This window comes from Coregonus lavaretus (assembly GCF_964263955.1).
Source record: "Coregonus lavaretus genome assembly, chromosome: 12".
In the NCBI taxonomy this organism is placed as follows: Eukaryota; Metazoa; Chordata; class Actinopteri; order Salmoniformes; family Salmonidae; genus Coregonus; species Coregonus lavaretus.
The window spans coordinates 36343537-36367670 of record NC_139999.1 but is presented as its reverse complement, the minus strand read 5'-3'; the positions used below and the strand labels follow the sequence as shown (position 1 = coordinate 36367670).

At 40.8% G+C, this 24134-nt stretch overlaps 1 protein-coding gene and 1 pseudogene across 3 annotated transcripts; one reads left to right on the top strand and one right to left on the bottom strand.

Annotated features, from left to right (window-relative positions):
- Positions 1–1995: 1995 nt before the first annotated feature.
- Positions 1996–14149, top strand: LOC311138735 (cyclin-dependent kinase 4-like). Of its 2 annotated transcripts, XM_084173537.1 has the most exons (10): positions 1996–2331; positions 3690–3758; positions 3993–4213; positions 8051–8186; positions 8415–8582; positions 8748–8857; positions 10681–10731; positions 10931–11066; positions 11313–11452; positions 11552–14149. In XM_084173537.1, exons 3-9 carry the CDS (start codon positions 3996–3998, stop codon positions 11409–11411), a joined length of 918 nt encoding a protein of 305 aa, XP_084029663.1. In that variant the 5' UTR covers positions 1996–2331; positions 3690–3758; positions 3993–3995; the 3' UTR covers positions 11412–11452; positions 11552–14149. The 2 variants fall into 2 exon arrangements, with proteins under 2 accessions (XP_084029663.1, XP_084029662.1); XM_084173536.1 differs by having other exon boundaries at positions 1997–2331; positions 11313–14148.
- Positions 14150–17985: 3836 nt separating this feature from the next.
- On the bottom strand, positions 17986–23924 carry LOC311138819 (tetraspanin-31-A-like; annotated as a pseudogene). The gene is made up of 6 exons: positions 23914–23924; positions 23529–23673; positions 23179–23259; positions 20932–21098; positions 20336–20422; positions 17986–17991 (listed from the first exon to the last, which is right to left on the bottom strand). The product of its transcript is annotated as a tetraspanin-31-A-like (transcript).
- Positions 23925–24134: the final 210 nt, after the last annotated feature.

The following is a 24134-nucleotide window of genomic DNA, read 5'->3' as shown; positions in this document are numbered from 1 at the left end:
AACTGTAGGATGAGAAAGCGCATGCACTGCAGCCTCAGTTAGCCTAGTTAGCTAACATTAGCTAGCTTAACGAGCTTCTCCCGGTTTGATGCAGTCAAGACAGGTACTACGTAATCATATTTGATGATAAATAACCTAGCTATGGCAGCTATTAGTCTACCATAGCGCGAGTCGGCTTGGTTGGTTGCTGTCTCTCATCTCTCCCTCCCTCCTCCCTGCTCACCCTGTCACTAGCTCACAGTACGGCCCCTCCCCCTGCCTGCTAGAGCTGCACCTCTCTCCCTCCTCTGGCGCTTTATCAGTTCCGGTTAATAAAGTAGGTATACAAAAATTATTTTCTGTTGCTTCCCTCACTCTGATCGGATCAGACCGGGTCTGGATCCGACCAGGTCTATATGGAACGGGTCTAGTTGTGTTCGGGTCCGTTCAGAACGGGTCTCTATATTTAAAAAATATATATGTACGCATATCGGGTCTGGGTGGGAAAGCCCCTGGTCTATTTCGGAAAGGGTCCAACTTTTTGGACCCTTGGAGACCTCTAGTTTGAAGTAGTCATGTCAATCGAACAAAAAAGTAATCTGTGACTCTGACATTGGTTGTTTTCCTGTCCGACTACATTGCAGATGCATGCCAGATATCACTACGCTTGGATAGGTGTTTAACTATCAGCTAACCCCATCATATGATATTGCAATCTGATGCCGAATGCACAGTCGATGACGTGGCACGCAACCATTGGTTGATGCAATGCAACTTCTGCACATCTAGTTGTGCTTTCAAAATAACTTGGGAACTCAGAGCCTCCCGAGTTCAAATTTGAGGATTTTTTTGCGTAGAGCTTCCGATTGGTTGAATCTGATATTTTCCAAGTGGGAAACTTGGAACTCATCTTTCTACAACAAGTTTCCATGTTGGAAATGTCCGTTTCTGAGTTGTCTTGAACGCAGCATAGTGAGGCAGGAACATGACCATTGACTTCAGTGGCAGATGGGTAAAGAATGTGATTATTTGCATGTACTTGACAATTATGCATTGAAATATTTGCACTAAAAACATATTGCAGTACGCATTATAGCCTAGCCTAGTATATAAAATATCCCCAAGCCTGGTCATTTCAGGTTTCTTTATTTATATGATGATGAACTTTATTGCTATTAGGCCCAGGGCATGAGTTATATCCCTTCAAATCAAATCAAATCAAATTTGATTGTCAAATACACGTGTTTACCAGATGTTATAGCGGGTGTAGCGAAATGCTTGTGCTTCTAGCTCAGACAGTGCAGTAATATCTTACAATTTCACAACATATACCAAATACACACAAAAAAAGTAAGGAATGGGATTTAAGAATATATACATATATGGACAAGCAATGACAGAGCGGCATGGACTAAGATACAGAAGAATATTATAGAATAGAATGCAGAATATACATATGAGATGAGTAGTGCAAGATATGTAAACATTATTAAAGTGACTAGTGTTCCATTTCTTAAAGTGGCCAGTGATTTCAATAGGCAGCAGCATACTGTGAATTGTGTTTATGTTAATAAGGTATAGTAAATCAATGAGCAGAGTACACATAAATTAATATATCATTTGACTTTTAGTTAAATTACTCATTCTGAATACTTCGTTTGGAATGCAGGGCTGGTTCATGAGCCTAGCAACAGCAGTTATCCGCCAATCGCAGCGCGAGAAAGAATGAGGTGGGAGGGGTTTGATGCACGGTCCCCATTCACCAAGCCATGAGGAGTCACACCCTCTTCTTCAATGTATATCATATCAATTGTCTATGGAGGAAATAAACCAAACCAAATTATTAGTCTTACATGAGGAAAAATACTAAGAATTAGCACATCATAGAATTCAGTACTTTTAAAATACTCACTTATTGCCTCTCTCTGCACTGTGCACTGTGCACTCACTCATAATGTTTATAAACACTTGAACATGTAATTGGCAGATGTATCATTCTGCAGAACGTAATGTACTAGTGGCTGGCTACCTAAATAAAAAAGATGCTGCAAAGTTGTCATGTTATTTAAGAGGGTATGATATTTGGCCCCGCCTTTTATAAAGCGACAGGAAGCGCCTCCACTTTACCTAGTGATTTGCCAGTGTTTAGAAAAAAGTAGTAAGGCCGAAGTTAAATCGAAGGATTTGATCGAAGACATCCGCAACAGTTTCTGCCAGTTTAGTGTAAAATCTATGTGTGACCAACCTCGAATGTGGTTTGATAAGAAGAACCAAGTGAAAAACATGATTTCGTTCATGCACTAAATGTGGCAGTATAGCCTGCTAACGTGAAAGAAAACGTAAAGACACGTGGTAAGTAGCCTATTACATACAATTGAGTTAAAATTCTGTTCACATCATCTTGTAAAATATTTCTTAAAAACAAATGTCGCAATGTATTCCTGCTAGTTTGGGGCACTGTTTACATATCAACTCATAATCACACAAGTTCTGCACAACTTGTTGCATGAATTTACTATTGCCGCTAAAAACGTGTTTTGCCATGGAAAAAATAAGTATAGAACCATGTTTTAACATATACGACTTTTTGCCACGTCAGATGTTAAACTGCATTTGAAAAGTATTGTGGCCTATTCTCTGTGTTGTCTGAGAAGAGAACTATGGAGGAACACCACGTGTCGAGGGGGTGCTTTCGTTTTCATGCTTTATGCCACGAGTTCTGTCCAATATTTTGGTAACATTAGCACATTTTGCTTACTTAGGTTATTTGATCAGAAAATACTTGGACAACTACATTTAATTAAATTATGTTTATTAACATTATATGGAGGTAGGTAGATTAACAATGAAAGTTGTCCTACCTTTTGTTTCTTGGGTAGAATATAGGACCACATCAGTAAATAATTCAGAACAAATTTCAGATGACTTTGATGCACCGTTACATATAGAAAAGTATACAAATTTGTCATATACTATTGATAATTTACACCTGTGAACCATGTGACCACGTTTAGCTACACCTATTGTGTACCTAATGGCTCTAGGGGGAGCTAAGGATGGCAATTTGTTAAAAGCATTTATGGCTGGTTTCCCGGACCCAGATTAAGACTAGTCGTGGATTTAAGCCTAGTCTTCCTTACTCATTCTTAGTGGAGAATCTGTATTAAATTAGCCTTTTAGTCCAGGACTGGGCTTAATCTCTGTCCGAGAAACCAACCACTGTTTTGCTCCATTCAGTGGAACTACCTCTGTTTGCACCCTTAGTTAACAGAATTTAGATAATATAAATAATATATGTATAATATGCCATTTAGCAGACGCTTTTATCCAAAGCGACTTAGTCATGCGTGCATAATTTTTTTTTTGTGTATGGGTAGTCCCGGGGATCGAACCCACTACCTTGGCGTTACAAGCGCCGTGCTCTACCAGCTGAGCTACAGAGGACCACGATGGCATACACACTGTCAATATAACAGGCCACATTATTACCCATATATTATTAGTTATATGGTGACTTAGGCTACTCTTCCTGCATTTAGCCTACTTCCTTTCTTGTTTACATACTTTGTACAGTATGCAGATTGATTGATCACAAGTTACTTCAGTTCTGTAGGGAATATAAAGCGCCGTGGTGGTGGCATCATTCTGTCTCATGTCTAATGTCTCTGAGTCATTCTCTCTCTCTCCCCCTCGCCGACTTATGTCTGCAGGGAGCCTGTGCTGTGTGGTTGACCACTGGAATGTCTTGTTGACTGAACTCTTGTCTCATTGGATATCAGGTCAGATTCCAACCCCATTCAGTCACATACACACACACTTTCCGACAACCTCTTCCGCTCTGGAATGCAGAGGTGACCTCAGCTAATGAGGTCTAGTGCACTAGAAGGTGAAAGACCGTGGGAGGTGGACCTCCATTTTGGAGAGCACGGTGACAGAGGGGATTGGAGGGGACAGTGTCTTACTGTAGAAGGAAAATGTAGTCATACGTACCTATTTTTCTGTCTGTCAACCAGACCATGGCACAGGGCAGTGGGGTCCAGTATGAGCCAGTGGCAGAGATTGGAGGGGGTGCGTACGGAACGGTGTACAAGGCTCGGGACCTGGAGAGTGGCCAGTTTGTTGCTCTGAAGAGCGTTCGCGTCCAGACGGACCAAGATGGCCTCCCCATCTCCACGGTCCGAGAAGTGGCCTTGCTGAAGCGACTGGAGCAGTTTGACCATCCCAACGTGGTCAAGTAAGAACACATTTATTACATTTTTTGTACGATTTTATCTTTTATAAACAATCCAAACGACAACATAATACAAACATCAAATGCATCATGCCTACCCAGACCAACTAGCACACACCCCCATCTCCAGCGCCCGCATCACTTTCCGCCACATGGCCTGAAACTGCACCATTTTGTTTCTCCGTAGCCCACACACTCTCAGTATTTAAATAATAAATCATTGGATTTTTCCATTGTGTTAATGATGGCAGATTGAATGATTTCCACGTTTTTAGTATACGTTTTTTCAAGATGAGTGATGAGAAGAGAATCGTCCAACCCATCGGGTATCTCACTACACCCCCATATGCCATGTCTTGAAATATGCAGACAGGCGGATTAAAAGTATGTTTACATTGTAATACTTCTGACAGCCAACTTTCTAGCTCTGCCCACAACTTCCGGACTTCATAGCTTTCCAGAAAGCATGGATTATTGAGTCATTATTAGTTTTACACTTAAGACATGACTCTGCTGTTGTGCTGTAGAATTTGTGAATTTTGTCTCTTGTATAATACATTCTATACATTAGTTTATATTGGATTAAGCGTACATTTTCATTAACTGTGATTGTTAGTTATGCTCCAACTTAACATCCATCTTGTGACAACTTCAGTTCTCAAGTCTTGGTTCCAATAGTTTATATTTTTTTCTAAGAGATTGTCAGTTGGATATGCTCTCTGCAAGGTTTTGTATATTTTCCCTATCATATGAACATCCTTTTCTGACTCAAATAAGATTCACTCAAGGTTGCTCAGATGTCCAAAAGATAAAGAATTGTGATATGTAACTTTTAAGTTGCATATATTTGAAACTATCTACATTGGTCAGTCCAAAATTACTTTAGGAAATAATGGAAATAAATGTATTTCCTGTTACCAAGTCATTTTTTTTTAAAATATTTTTATTTCACCTTTATTTAACCAGGTAAGCCAGTTGAGAACAGGTTCTCATTTACAACTGCGACCTGGCCAAGATAAAGCAAAGTAGTGCAATAAAAACAACACAGAGTTACATATGGGGTAAAAAACATAAAGTCAGAAATACAACAGAAAATATATATACAGTGTGTGCAAATGTAGCAAGTTATGGAGGTAAGGCAATAAATAGGCTATAGTGCAGAATAATTACAATAGTATTAACACTGGAATGCTAGATGTGCAAGAGATTATGTGCAAATAGAGATACTGGGGTGCAAAAGAGCAAAATAAATAACAATATAGGGATGAGGTAGTTGGGTGGGCTAATTTCAGATGGGCTGTGTACAGGTGCAGTGATCGGTAAGGTGCTCTGACAACTGATGCTTAAAGTTATTGAGGGAGATAAGAGTCTCCAGCTTCAGAGATTTTTGCAATTCGTTCCAGTCATTGGCAGCTTTTTCTATGACTTTAGTTTTCCATGTGGACCACTTATCTGTGAATTCTGAAAAGCTATCCAATGATTTTTCCATAAGGTTGTGGTTTTAGGAAGTGATATTGGTTAGTGTAGAATACATTTCATTTTCTTCCATATTGTTATAGTAGTGTTCTTAACTATGTTAACTAAGTTGTTAATGTTCTTAGCTTTATCCTTTGAAAATAGACACGTAAAAATATTCTGGGGATGAGCATGCGCATCTTCAATATGTACCCATTGTTCCTCTTTAGTGCATTTAACTATATGTCGCAAGTCTTGGGTTGTGTGTTGATACAATTCCAAGTCAGGAAAGTTAAAATCACCCTCAGACTTAGGAAGATTTAAGACGTTAGTTTTTATTCTATACGTTTTATTTGTCCATATAAAGTCTTATGACCAAGTGTACTTTTTTAAAGAATGTCTTCAGTGGGGTAATTGTTATTACCGAAAATAAATACAAAAACTTTGGCAGTCATGCCATTCTAAAGAGGTTTTAAGAACACATTTATTCATTGAACCTTTATTTATAGTGATAGTTCATAGATTGTCAGATGTTCTCCAGCCAGAAAAGAGGTCTAGTTTTGAGATTAGTTCACGTCCCACGCCATCTTTTGTGTAGATCTAGGATTAACTGACAAAACCGCATACTCTCACTTTCAACCAGAAAATTGTAGCGGTAAAAGGGGAATGAATGGAATAACGGAAGCAACACACCCATTCACGTTCATTGTTTCCACTTCACACATAATAGCACCTTTTGAAATGCATAAATATGCACACACTCGAACAAACACATTCACACAGTCACAAATGCTTTAATTCACACATTGTGGTGTTTTTGTTGCGACTTGTAGCCTGTGACTTTAGTTTTGACCTGATCACCTGTATCTTGTGCAACCCTACGCCCACATAGCATAATAACTCTGTGGAATGCCTAAAAACTGACTGGTATGTCTATGATAAGCAGGTTCTATAAAGGTTATTAGCTAGCGACTGGCTCACCATGGCATGCCCCGCCTCTCATTCAAATTATGGCGATTGACCATGAGCTTGTCTGTGTATTAAGAGATCCCACACATCAGTGTTTCCCCTGTATTAACTTAGCAGCGGCGCCTCTACATTTACATTTTAGTCATTTAGCAGACGCTCTTTTCCAGAGCGACTTAGTGAGTGCATACATTATTATTTTATATTTTTTTCATACTGGCCCCCCGTGGGAATCGAACCCACAACCCTGGCGTTGCAAACACCATGCTCTACCAACTGAGCTACATCCCTGCCAGCCATTCCCTCCCCTACCCTGGACGACGCTGGGCCAATTGTGCACCGCCCCATGGGTCTATTCAGTGTTGTTGTGGACGAGCACTAGTTTAAAAGTTGGGAATGTGCGAGATCCATCAAATCAAACCGGCTCCTTGGGAGCGGAGCACCCTCACTGGATTGTATGGAATGAGCATGTCTGTCAGATAAGAGGGGGCAAGGCTATGCAGTGCTTTAAAAGTTAAGAGTAAGATCTTAAAATCAGACTGATACTTTACAGGCAGCCAGTGTAGTGCTGATAAAACTGGAGTGATGTGCTTGTGCCTTCTTGTGTTGGTTAAAATGCGAGCTGCAGTGTTCTGTACAAGTTGTAGGCTTTTAATAGTGGAGTCTGAGCAGCTGGAGATTAAACAAATGCATGGACCAATTTTTTTGCATCTGTTTGAGAGATTAAGTGTCTAATTATGGAAATGTTTTGTTTTGGATATGCTTTTTATGTAGTTGTCAAAAGTGAGGCTGGGGTCAAAGGTGACAGTAAGATTTAACAACCATGTTTGGTGTAATGAGGCAACCATCAATGTTGAGGGTGAGGTCTGACACTGAGTTTCTTGTGGCCAAGTGCCATCATTTCTGTCTTTTCAGAGTTTAAAAGCAAGAAGTTGGTTGTCATAATTATAATTAGAAAAACTTTATTGTCCACGCAATGTGGAAATTTGTCTTTGGCTTCACCACATAAAAACAGACATAAAACGCCATCGTGAGAAAATAATTCTCGATCATTAAATAAACTGTACAAGTACAAAAGCGCTACAGTGCCAGTGTACTGTAACTGTATTTAACATCTGTGATGCACACCTCAAGGCGGGATGACTTTTAAAAGTATTGTCTGGTTTAAAAGAGAAATACAATTGGGTGTCATCAGCATTGCAATGAAAGTGCATGTCATTACCAAGGGGTAGCATGTGTGAAGAAAATAAGGGGTCCAAGCACAGAACCTTGAGGAATGCCAAATTCAACCATGGAAAGTTCAGATGAATTATCACACACACTCTGTATGTGTAAACTGGGCTCATGGACGTGTCTGTGTGTTATGTGTTTGACTGTATGTGTACGCTAGGCTCATTTGTGTGTGTGCGTGTACATCAGGCTCATGGACGTGTGTGCCACTCTGAGGACGGATCAGGAGACTAAAGTCACCCTGGTGTTTGAGCACGTGGACCAGGACCTGAAGACCTACCTAGAGAAGGCCCCCGCCCCAGGACTGCCCTCCAACCGCATCAGAGTAAGAAGCCCCCTCGGGTTCCTGTAAACCATGTTAAATAAACATATTAGGTCCCTGTAAACCATGTTAAAAGGATAGTACATCCTAAACAAATTTTAAATAATATTCTACTTACCTTTGCTGTGTCACTTGACTGGCCCCTGCCCTCTCTATATGGCTGGATATGTTGGACCGTTGTGTGGACCGAGCCTGGTGCACATGTTAAATGTGTCCCCCTGTGTGTGTTAGGACCTGATGCGTCAGTTGCTGTGCGGCCTGTCATTCCTCCACTCGAACCGTGTGGTGCACCGGGACCTGAAGCCAGAGAACATCCTGGTCACCAGCCGTGGTCAGGTGAAGCTGGCCGACTTTGGACTGGCCAGGATCTACAGCTGCCACATGGCCCTCACCCCTGTGGTAGGAACACACACACACACTGGTGGAGAATGGAAAGGGTCTCTGTGCATTCACCATAATGCTTACTTATGCTTTAGTTGGCATAAATATTCATACACATTCATACCTCTCTCCTACTCCCAACTGCCCCTCCATTGATGTCTCTCTCCTCCATGTCTGCCCTAGGTGGTGACTCTGTGGTACAGGCCTCCTGAGGTCCTGCTCCAGTCCACCTACGCCACGCCTGTGGACATCTGGAGCACGGGCTGCATCTTCGCTGAGATGTTCCGACGCAAGTGAGTGGTCAGGGCCAGAGAAGGCTTATTTGACATACTGGGACAATTATTTTAAATACTTTTTTCTCTCTGTATGTTTTATATATATATATACTACCAGTCAAAAGAAATAACACATATGGAATCATGTAGTAACCAAAAAAGTGTTAAACAAATTAAAATATATTTTATATTTGAGATTCTTCAAATAGCCACCCTTTGCCTTGATGACAGCTTTGAACACTCTTGGCATTCTCTCAACCAGCTTCATGAGGTAGTCACCTGGAATGCATTTCAATTAACAGGTGTGCCTTCTTAAAAGTTAATTTGTGGAATTTATTTCCTTCTTAATACGTTTGAGCCAATCAGTTGTGTTGTGACAAGGTATACAGAAGATAGCCCTATTTGGTAAAAGACCAAGTCCATATTATGGCAAGAACAGTCCATCATTACTTTAAGACATGAAGGTCAGTCAATCCGGGATATTTCAAGAACTTTGAAAGTTCCTTCACGTGCAGTCGCAAAAACCATCAAGCACTATGATGAAACTGGCTCTCATGAGGACCGCCACAGGAATGGAAGAACCAGTTACCTCTGCTGCAGAGGATAAGTTCATTAGAGTTACCAGCCTCAGAAATTGCAGCACAAATAAATGCTTCAGAGTTGAAGTCAGACACATCTCAACATCTGTTCAGAGGGGACTGTGTGAATCAGGCCTTCATGGTCGAATTGCTGCAAAGAAACCACTACTAAAGGACCTGCTTGGGCCAAGAAATACAAGCAATGGACATTAGACTGGTGGAAATTTGTCCTTTGAATTGGAGTCCAAATTGGAGATTTTTGGTTCCAACCGCCGTGTCTTTGTGAGTCGCGGTGTGGGTGAACGGATGATCTCTGCATGTGTCGTTCTCACCGTAAAGCATGGAGGAGGTGGTGTTATGGTGTGGGGGTGCTTTGCTGGTGACACTGTCTGTGATTTATTTAGAATTCAAGGGACACTTAACCAGCATGGTTACCACAGCATTCTGCAGCGACCAACAAGTACAGAGTCGTGTTCATTAGTACCCATAGTAGCAAAATGTTTTGCAATAGAAAATAAAAACAACTGTTTCCTATTGGGAAAGTTCAGGTTGTCCCTCCCAAGTGCTCAGCATATGTGGGAACTCCTTCAAGACTGTTGGAAAAGTATTCCAGGTGAAGCTGGTTGAGAGAATGCCAAGAGTGTGCAAAGCTGTCATCAAGGCAAAGGGTGGCTATTTGAAGAATCTCAAATATAAAATATATGTAACACTTTTTTGGTTGCTCCATATGTGTTATAGTTTTGATGTCTTCACTATTATTCTACATTTAGTAAAAATAAAGAAAAACCATTGATTGAGTAGGTGTGTCCAAACTTTTGACTGGTACTGTACATGTTAGTCTGATATTCTAAAAAGATGCCCATTGGATTAATATATGATATCCCACCCAGCAAGTTACCACATTGGAAAGATGGAGCAAGACAAACCTAATTTGTTTCTGGCTGTAGTGTGACAAGCTCTCATTTCTGTGATTATGCTTCCACCATGTGGGAAATAGAAGTATAGCAGCCTACTGCTGTGGCACTGCAATTAACTAGGACTCAGGGATTCTTCTCTTACCATTATGGCTCCTCGCTATCGGCCACACCAGTGTACACAGGGGAGGGTCAGCCCCGGCCCCTGTAATCTCCCACAGACATGGCCATAGGCCAGCACAATAAAATAGGACTATATGGGAGCAGAGAGACAGACGGTACTGCTTGTGTCACAGCAGGGGAAGTTGGCCAACAGCACATTAACCCAAATCCAATCTTTCTCATGTAGACCGTTGTTCTCTGGAGACTCTGAAATGGACCAATTGGGAAAGATATTCAAGTGAGTATGGGCAGAAATCTCCTCTGCTGTATCCCAAATGGCACCCTATTCTATATAGTGCACTACTTTTGACCAGGGCCTATAGGGTGCAATTTGGGACCCAGTCATCGCCACTTTGGATCAGTCTAACTTCTGTTGATTCTTTCTGAAACACTTATCTGACTGGTTGGCTTGTTCCTTCCTGTCTGCTATTCCACAGTGTGATTGGCCTGCCACCCGAGGAGGAGTGGCCTGCCGATGTCACCCTCTCACGACACAACTTCAGTCCTATCAGCCCACGCCCAATCACAGACTACGTTCCTGAGATCAATGAGCAGGGGGCAGAGCTGCTTTTGGTGAAACTTTTTGGTTTTCTAACCAGCTGTGGGGTGTATTCTGTTTGGTGGAAAAAAAACTTGGGGGGGCGTTGAAATGGTAGAATTGTGAATGTGAATCGTGGCCAAAAGTATATTTATTTACCCGGACCAACACCTGTAAAAGCTATGATTAATGAAATAAAGATATGGAGGTATACAAGATAGGACTTTTAATTGCTACTTGAGTCACATTTGTAAACCTATCCGTTCTGTTTGTTCCCACAGAAAATGCTAACCTTTGACCCTCTAAGAAGAATCTCTGCCCTAAACGCTCAAGAACATCCTTACTTCCAGGAGGATGAGGAGGAAGTGACAAATGGTTGAAATGCAGTGAATGACATCGAAGGATGGGACCGTGAGGAATGGTAACCCTGACTCCATTTAGGTGTATATTGTCATTCAGTGCATTTCAGGCCAGATCCCTGTTGTGGTTCCTTTATTTTAAATGTTTAATGTTACTACAGAAGCCAGTTGCACCCCCTTGAGAATGTATAAGAGTGGAGAAGTGGGGTTTGAGGACCAATATGGATATGAACCTGAAGAAGGATCGACTCTCCTCTCATTCCCCAAATGAATTCCCCAGCCTGGTCTCATAGACTAGACGTAAAATAGTAAATGTAAAAACGACACACTCAAATTTGTGTGATATATTACGTTTGATATGGTTACATAAGACCGATGGTTACTTAAGGCAAAAATGAAAAGGTTGAGAGTTCAAATCTCATCACGAACAACTTAAGCATTTGAGCTAATTAGCAACTTGAACTACTTACTACTTTTTAGCTACTTTGCAACGACATAGCATGGTAACTAACCCTAACCTTTTTAGCTAACCCTTCCCCAAACCTTAACCCTTCCCCAAACCTTAACCCTTCCCCCAACTCTTAAACTTAACCCTAACCCCTAGCCTAGCTAACGTTGGGCACCTAGTTAATGTTAGCCACCTAGCTAGAATTCGTAACATATCATACATTTTGTCAATTCGAAACATACTGTACGTTTTGCAAAATCGTAACATATAATACGAATTGCAATTCGTAACATATCATAATGAAATGGGTGATGGACATCCACAAATTAATATACATACCATACAAAACGTAACGCATCATACTAAATGGAGTGTCTCAGATTTACTTACAGAATAATACGAAATGCTCTGAGACCAGGTTGCCAGCACACACACACACACACATGGAATAACTGTCCTCCTGAGGGGTTATTTTAATATATTATAGCTTAAAAGGTCCAATGCATACATTTTTATTACAATATAAAATATTTTCTGTTTTACAATTGAAGTACTTTGCTGTGATTCCCCCCCCCTCTCAAAACTGTAAAAAATAAACCAAAATAGCTTCTTAGCATAGAGCAACTTTTTAAGCAAGAATTTTGCTACGACTGTCGGAGTACTTTGAGTGGGGATGGAAAAACTGAAAAGTAGCTGTTATTGGCAGAGAGGTTTGGAACTCTTTCTTATTGGTCTATTAACAAATTTACCTCCTGGTGATGTCACCAGGTAGGCCAAAATTCCATCCCACCAAAATAGGCAGACATTTCAGGCTCTTACACTTTCACAGCTCTTACACTAAAAGGGCATTATTATTTTCACACTTTCACAGTATTATTCCAACCTCTGTGTGGAAATATATATAGAACACTGGAAAATCACATTGACTGTACTGGGCCTTTAACAATGATTTTTTCCCTACTTTTTTTCGCACATGGAAGTACACAGTAGCTAAGTGGCATTTGTTGAACAGGTTTACTGGCCAAAGAATGTGTTGTTCTGTACCAAGCATCCCTCCCTTTCATTCCAAGAACACCTTGCAATGTTTCAGTGCTGCAAAGACTAATAAAGCTGCTCCAATCATCAACTAAAACAGGCGTTTCTAATCATACCTTTTATATACCAGAAATGCCCTAGATGTTATTGGGAAACGCATTTTCTGTCCCTCGTTTTCAGTTTTTCTTGGATCATTCAAAGTCTGTTTTTAAGAAATGTCTCATTCTTGTACGCTAATTTGTTTATTTTATCTGAAATGACTACAGGTTCACATCAACTCGGAGAAGCGAGGAATGAAAGGACTGTACAGTACAACTCTTGAATCATGACATTTAATAGGAAAGTTGTTGTAGCAGAAAAGGAAACATTAAGGTTCAGCAAGTAATCAAGTCCACAGTGGGTTGAAAGGCAGGTACAACAGCAGAAGGAACAAGTGTGAGAGATAAGGACAGTCCTAAATGACATCATATTCTGTGTATAGTGCGCTACTTTAGACCAAGGTCCATAGAGCTCTGTGCCCGGTTTGACAATAGCAATGGAACTGATGCCCTGTTTACATCCTGATGTATTATGCTGTACGTCATCTTCACAGAGTCTTGCCCCGCTACTGAACGGACAAGTGTAGTGTTTGTAACGCAAGATGGAGGAGAGATTGCATTTATTTTTGGGAGATTGCAAAATATGACCTTATCATTCAAGACAGGGTAAATATATTGTTTCAGGTGATAACTTGTTTTGTTTAACTTTGTCCTCAACTTGTTTCTTTAACTTTATAGTAAGTCTAGCTTGCACTGCAGAGCAGCTAGCTAGGCTAGGTTGAAAATACCACTGTAGCTAGCGACCTCCACCTAATTATTATCATAAAAAACAAACGTCATTACCATCACAATAAACTTAAATGGGAGGCAACAGTCCTATAATATAATTTGCTTAACAGCCAATGTGTATTTAACATTACTATTAAAATAGTACTCACTTATCGGAATGGGTAATTGTTTACAAGTTGCTAGCAATCCCATAAAGCCATCACCAAAAAACACATTTTCATCTTCTGTGGTTTGGTAACTTCCTGTTCTTCGATGGACTGGCTAGTGGAAAGACGGCATAACGGAGCCTTCAACTGCAAGAGGGCGTTGCGATTCAAAAGCCTCTTCGCATTACCCATAAGCACTCCGCTACGTTGCCCCAGATGTCATGCATTTCAGTGGGTACGTCCACAACGGAGTGGAAACGCAACACCCCCTTGTTAAATAATACACATTGGCTGCTAAGCCAATTTATATTATGACTTGCCTCCCGTTTAAATTTGTGACGGTAATGACGTTTAAAAAAAAATATATATATATTTGATGGAGGTCGCTAGCTACAATGATATCTTCAACCTAGCCTAGCTAGCTTGACTTGCTATAAAATTTGAGAAACAAGTTGAGGAAAAGAACTAAACAAAAACATGTTAATTATCACCTGAAACAATATATTTATTCTGTCTTGAATGAAAAGGTAATATTTAGCAATCTTGTGTTACAAACATTACACTTGTCCGTTCAGTAGCAAGGCAAGACTGCGTGAAGATGTAAACGGGGCATTAGGCTTTGAGTGTTTTAACGATGCATCTTTCCTACAACAGCCGAAGATGTAACATGCATTTTCCAAAACACCACACAGAGAATGTCATTGGAGCATGTGTCAATACTGATAGGATCGAAAGAAAGGGAGCACTGCGCTCAGATCAGCTTTCTACATTCAAATCTTTCCATAACATGATTTCACAATACTGACGACGGATCAACTCCTAGAGAGATATATTGACACATTGGGGCGTGCTTATTCTAATTCTTTCCTGATTTAAAAATGTATTAAATCACTGATTTGGAACATCATTGCTCGTGTTAGGCTACGCATGAAATATAATGAGACAAATTATAGACAGCCTCGATTGAACATGAACGTATTTCAATATGATTGCAATAGGCCTACTGTTTATTTTAATGCAGTCACCTCGGTTTTCATTTGAAGCATTTTATACGTTGCTTGTTTGTATCAATTGCAAAGTAATTGCCGACTTTATAGTCGACTTTGTTCTGAAGTTATCAGCGGTCACAGAGGTACGGATAAACATTTTACATTTACATTTTCGTCATTTAGCAGACGCTCTTATCCAGAGCGACTTATAAACCATGTGGTTCTATGTTTAGCAGAGATCTTCTGTGTATAAAGTGACGCGGGAGGGCAAAAAAATAATCTAACGGCGCATTTAACTGTTCTACAAATGGTCTGAGGCAGGCGTTAGATTTCACTCGTTTTCAAGTGCAATGTTAATAACGATGGTTTTGGTGTAGTGTATTAAGATTATGTCTTTGTTAAATGTTTTTCATGAAGAAATGGAATGTTGGTTATGTTAGTATCAAAAGACAATGTTCACATACAATAGACAGGAAGTGTGTTGTAAACTGGTGATTGGCCAGAAGAGGGAGCCCATCTTGTTGCATTGTTTATAAATAGGGGTACACGAAGAAGAGAGGGCAGAGCAGCCATTAGAATTGGAGGACACTGCTCTCCAGACCTCGCGAGTCTGTCACTCATGCTGAAGCTTGTGATCTGAATAAACCTTATGATCAACGTTCCGTATGAGCAGACTCCTTTTGTTCATCAGCAATAATTGCCACCACTCACTCGATACGACATTGGGAAACGGCAAGGAGATTTAACGATGAATTTAGCAATAAGATGTGTTTGGGAAACCGGGCCCTGGTCAAAAGTAGTACACTATATAGGGAATAGGGTGCCATTTGGGTCACATAGACAGAGATAGGCAACAAGAAGCTGAGACATTGCCGCAATCCAGAACAGGAAGTCAATGCCAGGGCTGAGCCCGCCCTCGTCAGGACAGATGTGAGTCATTCTGTCAATCATGGTTACACTTCAGGGGAAGTAAGACCTTTCAAATGTTTAGGGTCAAAACAAATGAAGTGAGAGCGTTGAGTCCGAGAATGAGAAGTGGCAGCAGTCTCGGAGCCTTTGGAAGCTCAGCGTCACTGATTCTTAGACTGCGTTTAGACAGGCAGCCCAATTCTGATTTTCACTCATTGGTCTGTTGACCAATCAGATTAGCTCTGAAAAAGATCTGATGTGATTTGTCAAAAGACCAAATAGTGGAGAAAGAAAAAATCAGAATTGGGCTGCCTGTGAAAACGCAGCCTAAGTGACAGCTAGGGGACTGTCTGAACATACTAACTCCAACCCACTGCTGTGCAGAGGTACTGTGCAACCAAGGGCTTTTAGCAGGGTTACCATCAAGTGCAGTACTTAATACTGAATGGAACTCGTTGCTCTAAAAAAGTGACTAGTCACCGGTATGCTAAGTATTTAGACAGGTGGTTAAAAGCCATATCCCTAGATAGGGTCAATTAGACCAGGGGTTCTTAAAACTTTTCAGCCTGGGACCCAAATGAGAAATTCAGTGTTTTCCTGGGACCCAAGCTCATGAAAATATGCCTCATTTGGGGGTCCTAAGCGAGATTTGGTTAGGAGGCCCTCCCCACTGCGGGCAAAACATTTTAGTGGCACCGCTCTTGACAGTGGAGAGAAATGTTAAGTGTTAAAGTTAATTTCCTGCAGTTCTACCCATTTTGCCATGATGTAAGCCATGTTAATATATCTGAGTGAGTGCCTTTATTATTGTTATTTATTTTTTACATGTCCTGACCCATATCTTTAAGAAAGGCTGAAATAGACAGTGGTGGAAAAAGTACCCAATTGTCATACTTAAGTAAAAGTAAAGATACCTTAATAGAAAATGGCTGAAGTAGAAGTGAAAGTCACCCAGTAAAATACTACTTGAGTAAAAGTCGAAGTATTTGGTTTTAAATATACTTAAGTATCAAAAGTAAATGTAATTGCTAAAATATACTTTAAGTATCAAAAGTATAAATAATTTCAAATTCCTTATATTAAACAAAACCAGGCGCACCATTCTTGTTTTTTTTATTTGCGGATAGCCAGGGGCACTCTCCAACACTTGGACATAATACAAAGCTCAGCTGGTAGAGCACGGCGCTTGTAACGCCAAGGTAGTGGGTTCGATCCCCGGGACCACCCATACACAAAAATGTATGCACGCATGACTGTAAGTCGCTTTGGATAAAAGCGTCTGCTAAATGGCATATTATTATTATATTATTACAAATAAAGCTTGTGTTTAGCCAGATCAGAGGCAGTAGGGATGACCAGGGATGTTCTCTTGATAAGTGTGTGAATTTGACAATTTTCCTTTCCTGCTTACCATTCAAAATGTTATGAGTACTTTTGGGTGTCAGGGAAAATGTATGGAGTAAAAAGTACATTATTTTCTTAAGGAATGTAGTGAAGTAAAAGTTTCTAAAATATAAATAGTAAAGTACAGATACCCATAAAAAAACTACTTAAATAGTATTTTCAAGTATGTTTTACTTAAGTACTTTACACCATTGGAATTAAACCATTAGCAAATTATTTCCTCCAATGACAGGCAAATAAATAAGGTAATAAAAAAAAGAGTGCCGCTAGAAAAACACTTTCAGGTTAATTACAAAACAATTACACACAACAAAGGAAATAAAATTGTTGGAAACATGATAAATACAGAATTCACCTCAGGTTTTTGCACAGATTGAAGGATCATAAGTGAGTAAACATTTTTCCACAATGTTTGAAATGGTTATCAGTGTCAATTTATTTGAAGGCAGGTAGTGGAACACCACTTTAACCAAGCTAGATCATCCAAAAACGTTGCTGTGTATTGTAATTCTCAATTTCCCCTTCATTATACATTACTAATCAATTCCATTCAAAGCTTCAAGTTCATTTTAATTATCCAGATTACAGTCTGTCTACTTTTGAGAGACTACCTGACTGGCTGCAATTCTTATCATGTCAAAAACAATAACTACTCTCTTGGCATTTCTTGGTCATCAACATGAATATACAAGAAGCTTGTTGTCTGAGGCATCCCTGTAGGCTTCCTGCCAACCACTCGCTCTCAATCATCCCCCTTTTCCAGGCTGTGATACCACACTGGCACTGTTGGAGGCGGCCCAAACCCTCTTACTTAAATTAAGGAATGTGTGACAACTATCAACGCTGGCGAACAGAACACAATGAATGAACACAAGAAATATGTAAAAAATGACCTAGCTCTATGTCTAGAGAAAGAATTGAGGCGAGTGTGCATATGAGGACATGGTAAGGTGAGATTGGAGAAAGACTTGTTGCTTTTCCCAGAGTATCTCCACAAAGGCATTATCCCAAGTACTGATTTACTCTGGTGGTTGGGATGAATTGTTTAGTGACCACTTTCATTCAGTGTCAAAGCCCTCCTTTAGTGTCTATACTGCTGCAATAAAAACAAATAAATGTAAACAAACACTATATAGCCCCAAAATATGCATGTCATTTTGATATCTTGGATGGTCAGACCTTGCATCAATAGCTATATCTATGAATTTAAGAGTAATACAATTTCTCCAGGCCCATCCCTCAGATTTTTACAAAAACAGAGGCGGAGTGGCACTTTGTTTTAACTGCGGATTGCCCCTTTACCTCCCTTCATTAAATCGCTTAATGGTGTTTTAGTGCAAAAGGAGAGAAATGCCGCTATAGACTTTCCCAATTCAGTATCACCTCTTAATCAATAGTTTGTCACAAAATATACTTCCCACCCAAGGCATTAACTTGACATTATCTATATGCCACCCCTTTCTTTGTAAATAAATATTGATGGCCACAAACCACACACAAATACCTTTTTTTAAACCTCTACGGGATCGGTGTCCCGTATACGGGACGGTTGAGCTAACGTGCGCTAATGTGATTAGCATGACTGTTGTAAGTAACAGCAAACTTTCCAGGACAAAGACATGATTTATATGGGCAGAAAGCTTAAATTCTTGCACTGTCCAATTTACAGTAGCTATTACAGTGAAAAAATACCATGCTATTGTTTGAGGTGCACAACAACAAAAAACGTATAACGGCAACTGGTTTGATACATTCACCTCTGAAGGTAAATAATGTACTTATATTCAGTAATCTTGCTCTGATTTTTCATCCTAAGGGTCCCAGAGATAAAATTTAGCATAGTTTTGTTTGATAAAATCAATTTTTATATTCAAATGTAGGAACTGAGTTCTACAGTTTGAACCCCTGCTGTCTCTGGCTCCACACCCACCCCGCCCGGCCATCTAGATGTGTGAAAGTTAGTGTATAAGCTAATGATCCATCATGTATGACATTCCTGGGAGTGTGTAAACTTACATTTTGTATTACCATATCATTTTTGTATGTTCTCTATAGTTATGTACTTTAAAATGTATCAATTGACCAATTCCGCACATTTGGGCAGACTTGATACAAAATAGTCCAGTATTGCAATGCTTCACTGGAGCAATCTGAAACTTTCACTGCTGCCATCTAGTGGCCAAAATCTAAATTGCACCTAAACTGCAATATTATATTGTGGCCTTTCTCTTGCATTTCAAAGATGACCAAAAAAAAAATAATATGCATGTTTTTTTGTTATGTATTATTTTTTACCAGATCTAATGTGTTATATTCTACATTAATTTCACATTTCCACAAACTTCAGTGTTTCCTTTGAAATGGTATCAAGAATATGCATATCCTTGCTTCAGGTCCTGAGCTACATGCAGTTAGATTTGGGTATGTCATTTTAGGCGAAAATTGAAAAAAAGGGTCCGATCCTTAAGAGGTTAAGCAACAAAAGATACACAGAAGTTTATATAAAATCAGCACAACTGCAACACTTTCTGTGGCATAGACAAAACCTAAAATTCTAAAAGATTTTGGTGAAAAAAAGATTATCTGCATGTCACCACACACAGTGCAATGCGGGTAGTTGGTGCTCAGGGTTCTGTGTCTGATCTACCCACATCAGACAGACAGAGGGCTAGGGGGCTCCGACCGGGGTGGTTCTCAACCGGTTTGGTCCCAGGGACCAACAAGTACAGGGTCGTGTTCATTAGTACCCATAGTAGCAAAACATTTTTGCAACAGAAAATAAAAACAACTCTTTCCTATTGGGAAAGTTCAGGTTGTCCCTCCCAAGTGCTCAGCATATGTGGGAACTCCTTCAAGACTGTTGGAAAAGCATTCCAGGTGAAGCTGGTTCAGAGAATGCCAAGAGTGTGCAAAGCTGTCATCAAGGCAAAGGGTGGCTATTTGAAGAATCTCAAATATAAAATATATTTTGATTTGCTTTTTTAGTTACTACATGATTCCGTACATGTTATTTAATAGTTTTGACATCTTCACTATTCTACAATGTAGAAAATAGCACAAAATAAAGAAAACCCCTTGAATGAGTAGGTGTTCTAAAACTTTTGACCGGTAGTGTATATGTGCATTTATGGATGAATGAGTGAGTGTTGTGTGTATTTGCTTGTAGTGAGTCTGGGTATTTCCTGACCTCTGTGAAGCTGAAGAAGAGTCCCACTCCACCCAGGATCTTCAGGGCCTCCGCAGCGTGTTGTAGCATCATGTCCCCACAGGTGAAACCCGGTCAACTTACAGGACCACACACACACTCACAGAGGGAGAGAAAGCCTTCAATAAAGACTATAATAACATAAAGCCAGGAAGACCACGCATACAACTGCAATTGCATAATGAGCAAAAGGCCAACCATAAGATTACAGTCTACATTACATACAAAGAGATATTGAAATCTACTTTCTTTCTACCCATGGCAGGCAGTCCAGTGCTGGTTTTGCTCTTTGACCCATAATGGTTAAGGTTAAGATGGGTGGGGAGAGTTGTTGAGGGCAGAGACTAACCAGATTGGCTAAAACCACATGCAGAGAAAAATGACTTTAAAAAGGCTAAGAGCAGAGAGAGCAGGGGACATTTTGGGGTCAGAAACCACACATGCTTTCTTAATGGACTTTGCAAATGAACAAAGTATTTTATTTTTTAATACAGGAAATCTGCTGGTATGTACACACTGCCTAGAAGAGATGGAACTGTTCCCTGGACCAAGACCATTAAACACGAGGTGAGTGACACACACTGGTATCTGTGTGTCTCCCTCACCGCTTGGCAGAGCTTCACATCCTTGTTGGAACTGCTCCTGGCTCTGGGTGGTGTTCAGCATCCCACAGCAGTTCAGCTTCGTCCACCTCCTGCCGCGGGTCATTGCTCATCAACCTCCAGGTAGCGTTCAACAGCTTCACCTGGGTTGTAGACTAAACAAACACATACACAGTTGAGGACAGGGACAGGAATGCTGCAGAATGGCAGAGACAGCAAAACACAAGGCAAGAGAAGACCACACAGCCATTCAGTTTATTAGGTACACTACCCCGTTCACAAAAATGGTTCGCTCCTACAGACAGTGAGTCATGTGGCCGTGGCTTGTTATATAAAGCAGGCAGACAGGCATTGTGGCATTCAATTACTGTTTGATTGAACGTTAGAATGGGCAAAACAAGTGACGTAAGAGACTTTGAGCGTGGTATGATTGTCGGTGCCAGGCAAGCCGGTTCCATTATCTCAGAAACGGCCGGCCTCTTGGCTTTTCACAGATGACAGTGTCTAGGGTTTACCAAAAATGGTACGGCAAACAAAAAATATCCAGTCAACAGCACTCCTGTGGGTGAAAACAGCTTGTTGATGAGAGGTCGAAGGAGAATGGCAAGAATCGGGCACGCTAACTGACGGGCCACAAACAGGCAAATAACGGCACAGTGGTGTGCAGAACGACATCTCGGAATGCACAACTCGTCTGTCCTTGTCATGGATGGGCTATTGCAGCAAACAACCACACTGGGTTCCATTTCAATCAGCTGAAAACAAGAAGAAGCAGCTCCAGTTGGCACACGATCACCAACACTGGACAATTGAGAAGTGGAAAAACATTGCCTGGTCCGACGAATCCCGGTTCCTGTTGCGTCAGGCTGATGGCAGAATCAGAATTTGTCATAAGCAGCCCCATGAGTCCACGGCCCCATCCTGCCTGGTGTCAAGGGTACAGGCTGGTGGCGGTGGTGTGGGGAATGTTTTCCTGCCACACGTTAGGTCCCTTGATACCAATTGAGCAATGATTCCATGCCCCAAAGAATTCAGGCTGTTCTGGAGGAAAAGGGGGGTCTGACCCAGTACTAGAATGGTGTACCTAATAAACTATATATGGAGAGAAGTGTCCAATAAGAAAAGACAAAGATTAAAAAAAAAAGTGGCCATAAGATACACTGAACAAAAATATAAACGCAAAAGATCCCAGAGATCTTCCATACGCACAAAAAGTGTATTTCTCTCAAATGTTGTGTACACATTTGTTTACATCCCTGTTAGTGAGCATTTCTCCTTTGCCAAGATAATCCATCCACCTGACAGGTGTGGCATATCAAGAAGCTGATTAAGCCGCATGATCATTACACAGGTGCACCTTGTGCTGGGGACAATGAAAGGCCACTATAAAATGTGCTATTCTGTCTCACAACATAATACCACAGATGCCTCAAGTTTTGAGGGAGCGTGCAATTGGCAGGCTGACTGCAGGAATGTCCACCAGAGCGGTTGCCAGAGAATTGAATGTTTATTTCTCTACCATTAGCCACCTCCAACGTCATTTTAGAGAATTTGGCAGTATGTCCAACCGGCCTCACAACCGTTGTGTGGGCGAGCGGTTTGCTGATGTTAACGTTGTGCCCCATGGTAGTGGTGGGGTTATGGTATGGGCAGGCATAAGCTACAGACAATGAACACAAATGCATTTTATTGATTGCAAATTGAATGCACAGAGATACCTTGACAAGACCCTAAGACCCATTGTCGTGCCATTCATCCGCCGCCATGTTTGGGATGCTCTGGATCGACGTGTACGACAGAGTGTTCCAGTTCCCGCCAATATCCAGCAACTTCGCACAGCCATTGAAGAGGAGTGGGACAACATCACACAGGCCACAATCAACAGCCTGATCAACTTTATGTGAAGGAGATGTCACACTGCATGAGGCAAATGGTGGTTACACCAGATACTGACTGGTTTTCTGATCCATGCCCCTACCTTTTTTTAAGGTATCTGTTACCAACAGATGCATATCTGTATTCCCAGTCATCTGAAATCCATAGATTAGGGACTAAATGCATGTCAATTGACTGATTTCCTTATATGAACTGTAACTCAGCAAAATCTTAGCAATTGTTGCATATTGCGTTTATATTTTTGTTCAGTATAGAAAACAGGAGCTGGGAGAAAGCAAAATGACAAGCACATTGACTCAGAGGTAAAGTGATAGAACACACACAGACCTGCTGTCCCTGGTCAATGGCCAGGCAGGAGCAGGACACGCCAAACTGAAAGAGGATCACCAGGAATAGAATGACCATGTACTGAGATAGGAGCAGTCAAGGAACCAGACCAACACTCAAAGGCTGCACACACAGACAGAGAATGCATTTTTACTAATGACCCATATTCAGTCAAGTAAAACGAACCTCTCACAGTGACCCATACCAAAGCCTGTTGGAACATTACACACCATCTCTGCCCATACTGGTATGAATAGGGCTGACAGTGAATATATTTTTTAACTACATTATTGTATTGTTTTATTGTAAAGTGTGTTGCGATTTTAAATGCACTTTAAATAAAAGGATACCAAGTAGAGCATGACTTGGTGGTGGTTGAGGGCTCCGATGAGGCCCACGATGGAACTGAGCAGTAGGAAGATGCCCACAGCGATGGCCTCGCCGATGATGTGGATGCTGAACACGATGCCGTAGCCTTTCCCCCACTCTGGAGAGCTTCACACCTCAAATGACACACGCACAGTCTATTTCTAGTTGTTATAGGTATGTGGTTGACATTACAGAGACAATTCTGTTGCCTATGTTTACTGATTCACAAGGGCTGAGACATAGCTAGTTACCTGTCAACAGAATCAGCTATGTCCTCTGAAAGTATAAAGCGAGGCCATATCTGATGCCCTTTGTGAATAGGTAAAAATACAATCAAATGTTCATTAGCGTAACGTAGCTAGCTACCCTTTTGCCATGTTTATACCTGACACTCACACAATTCAAGTCAATCATCAAGTCAATCATCAGAGGAAGATGGCGCCGGAAGAGATGGCTGCCGTTTTATGGCCCCCTAACCAATTGTGCTATTGTGTGTTTTTTCACATTATTTGTAATTTATTCTGTACATAATGTTTCTGCCACCGTCTCATATGACCAAAAAGAGCTTCTGGATATTAGGACAGCAA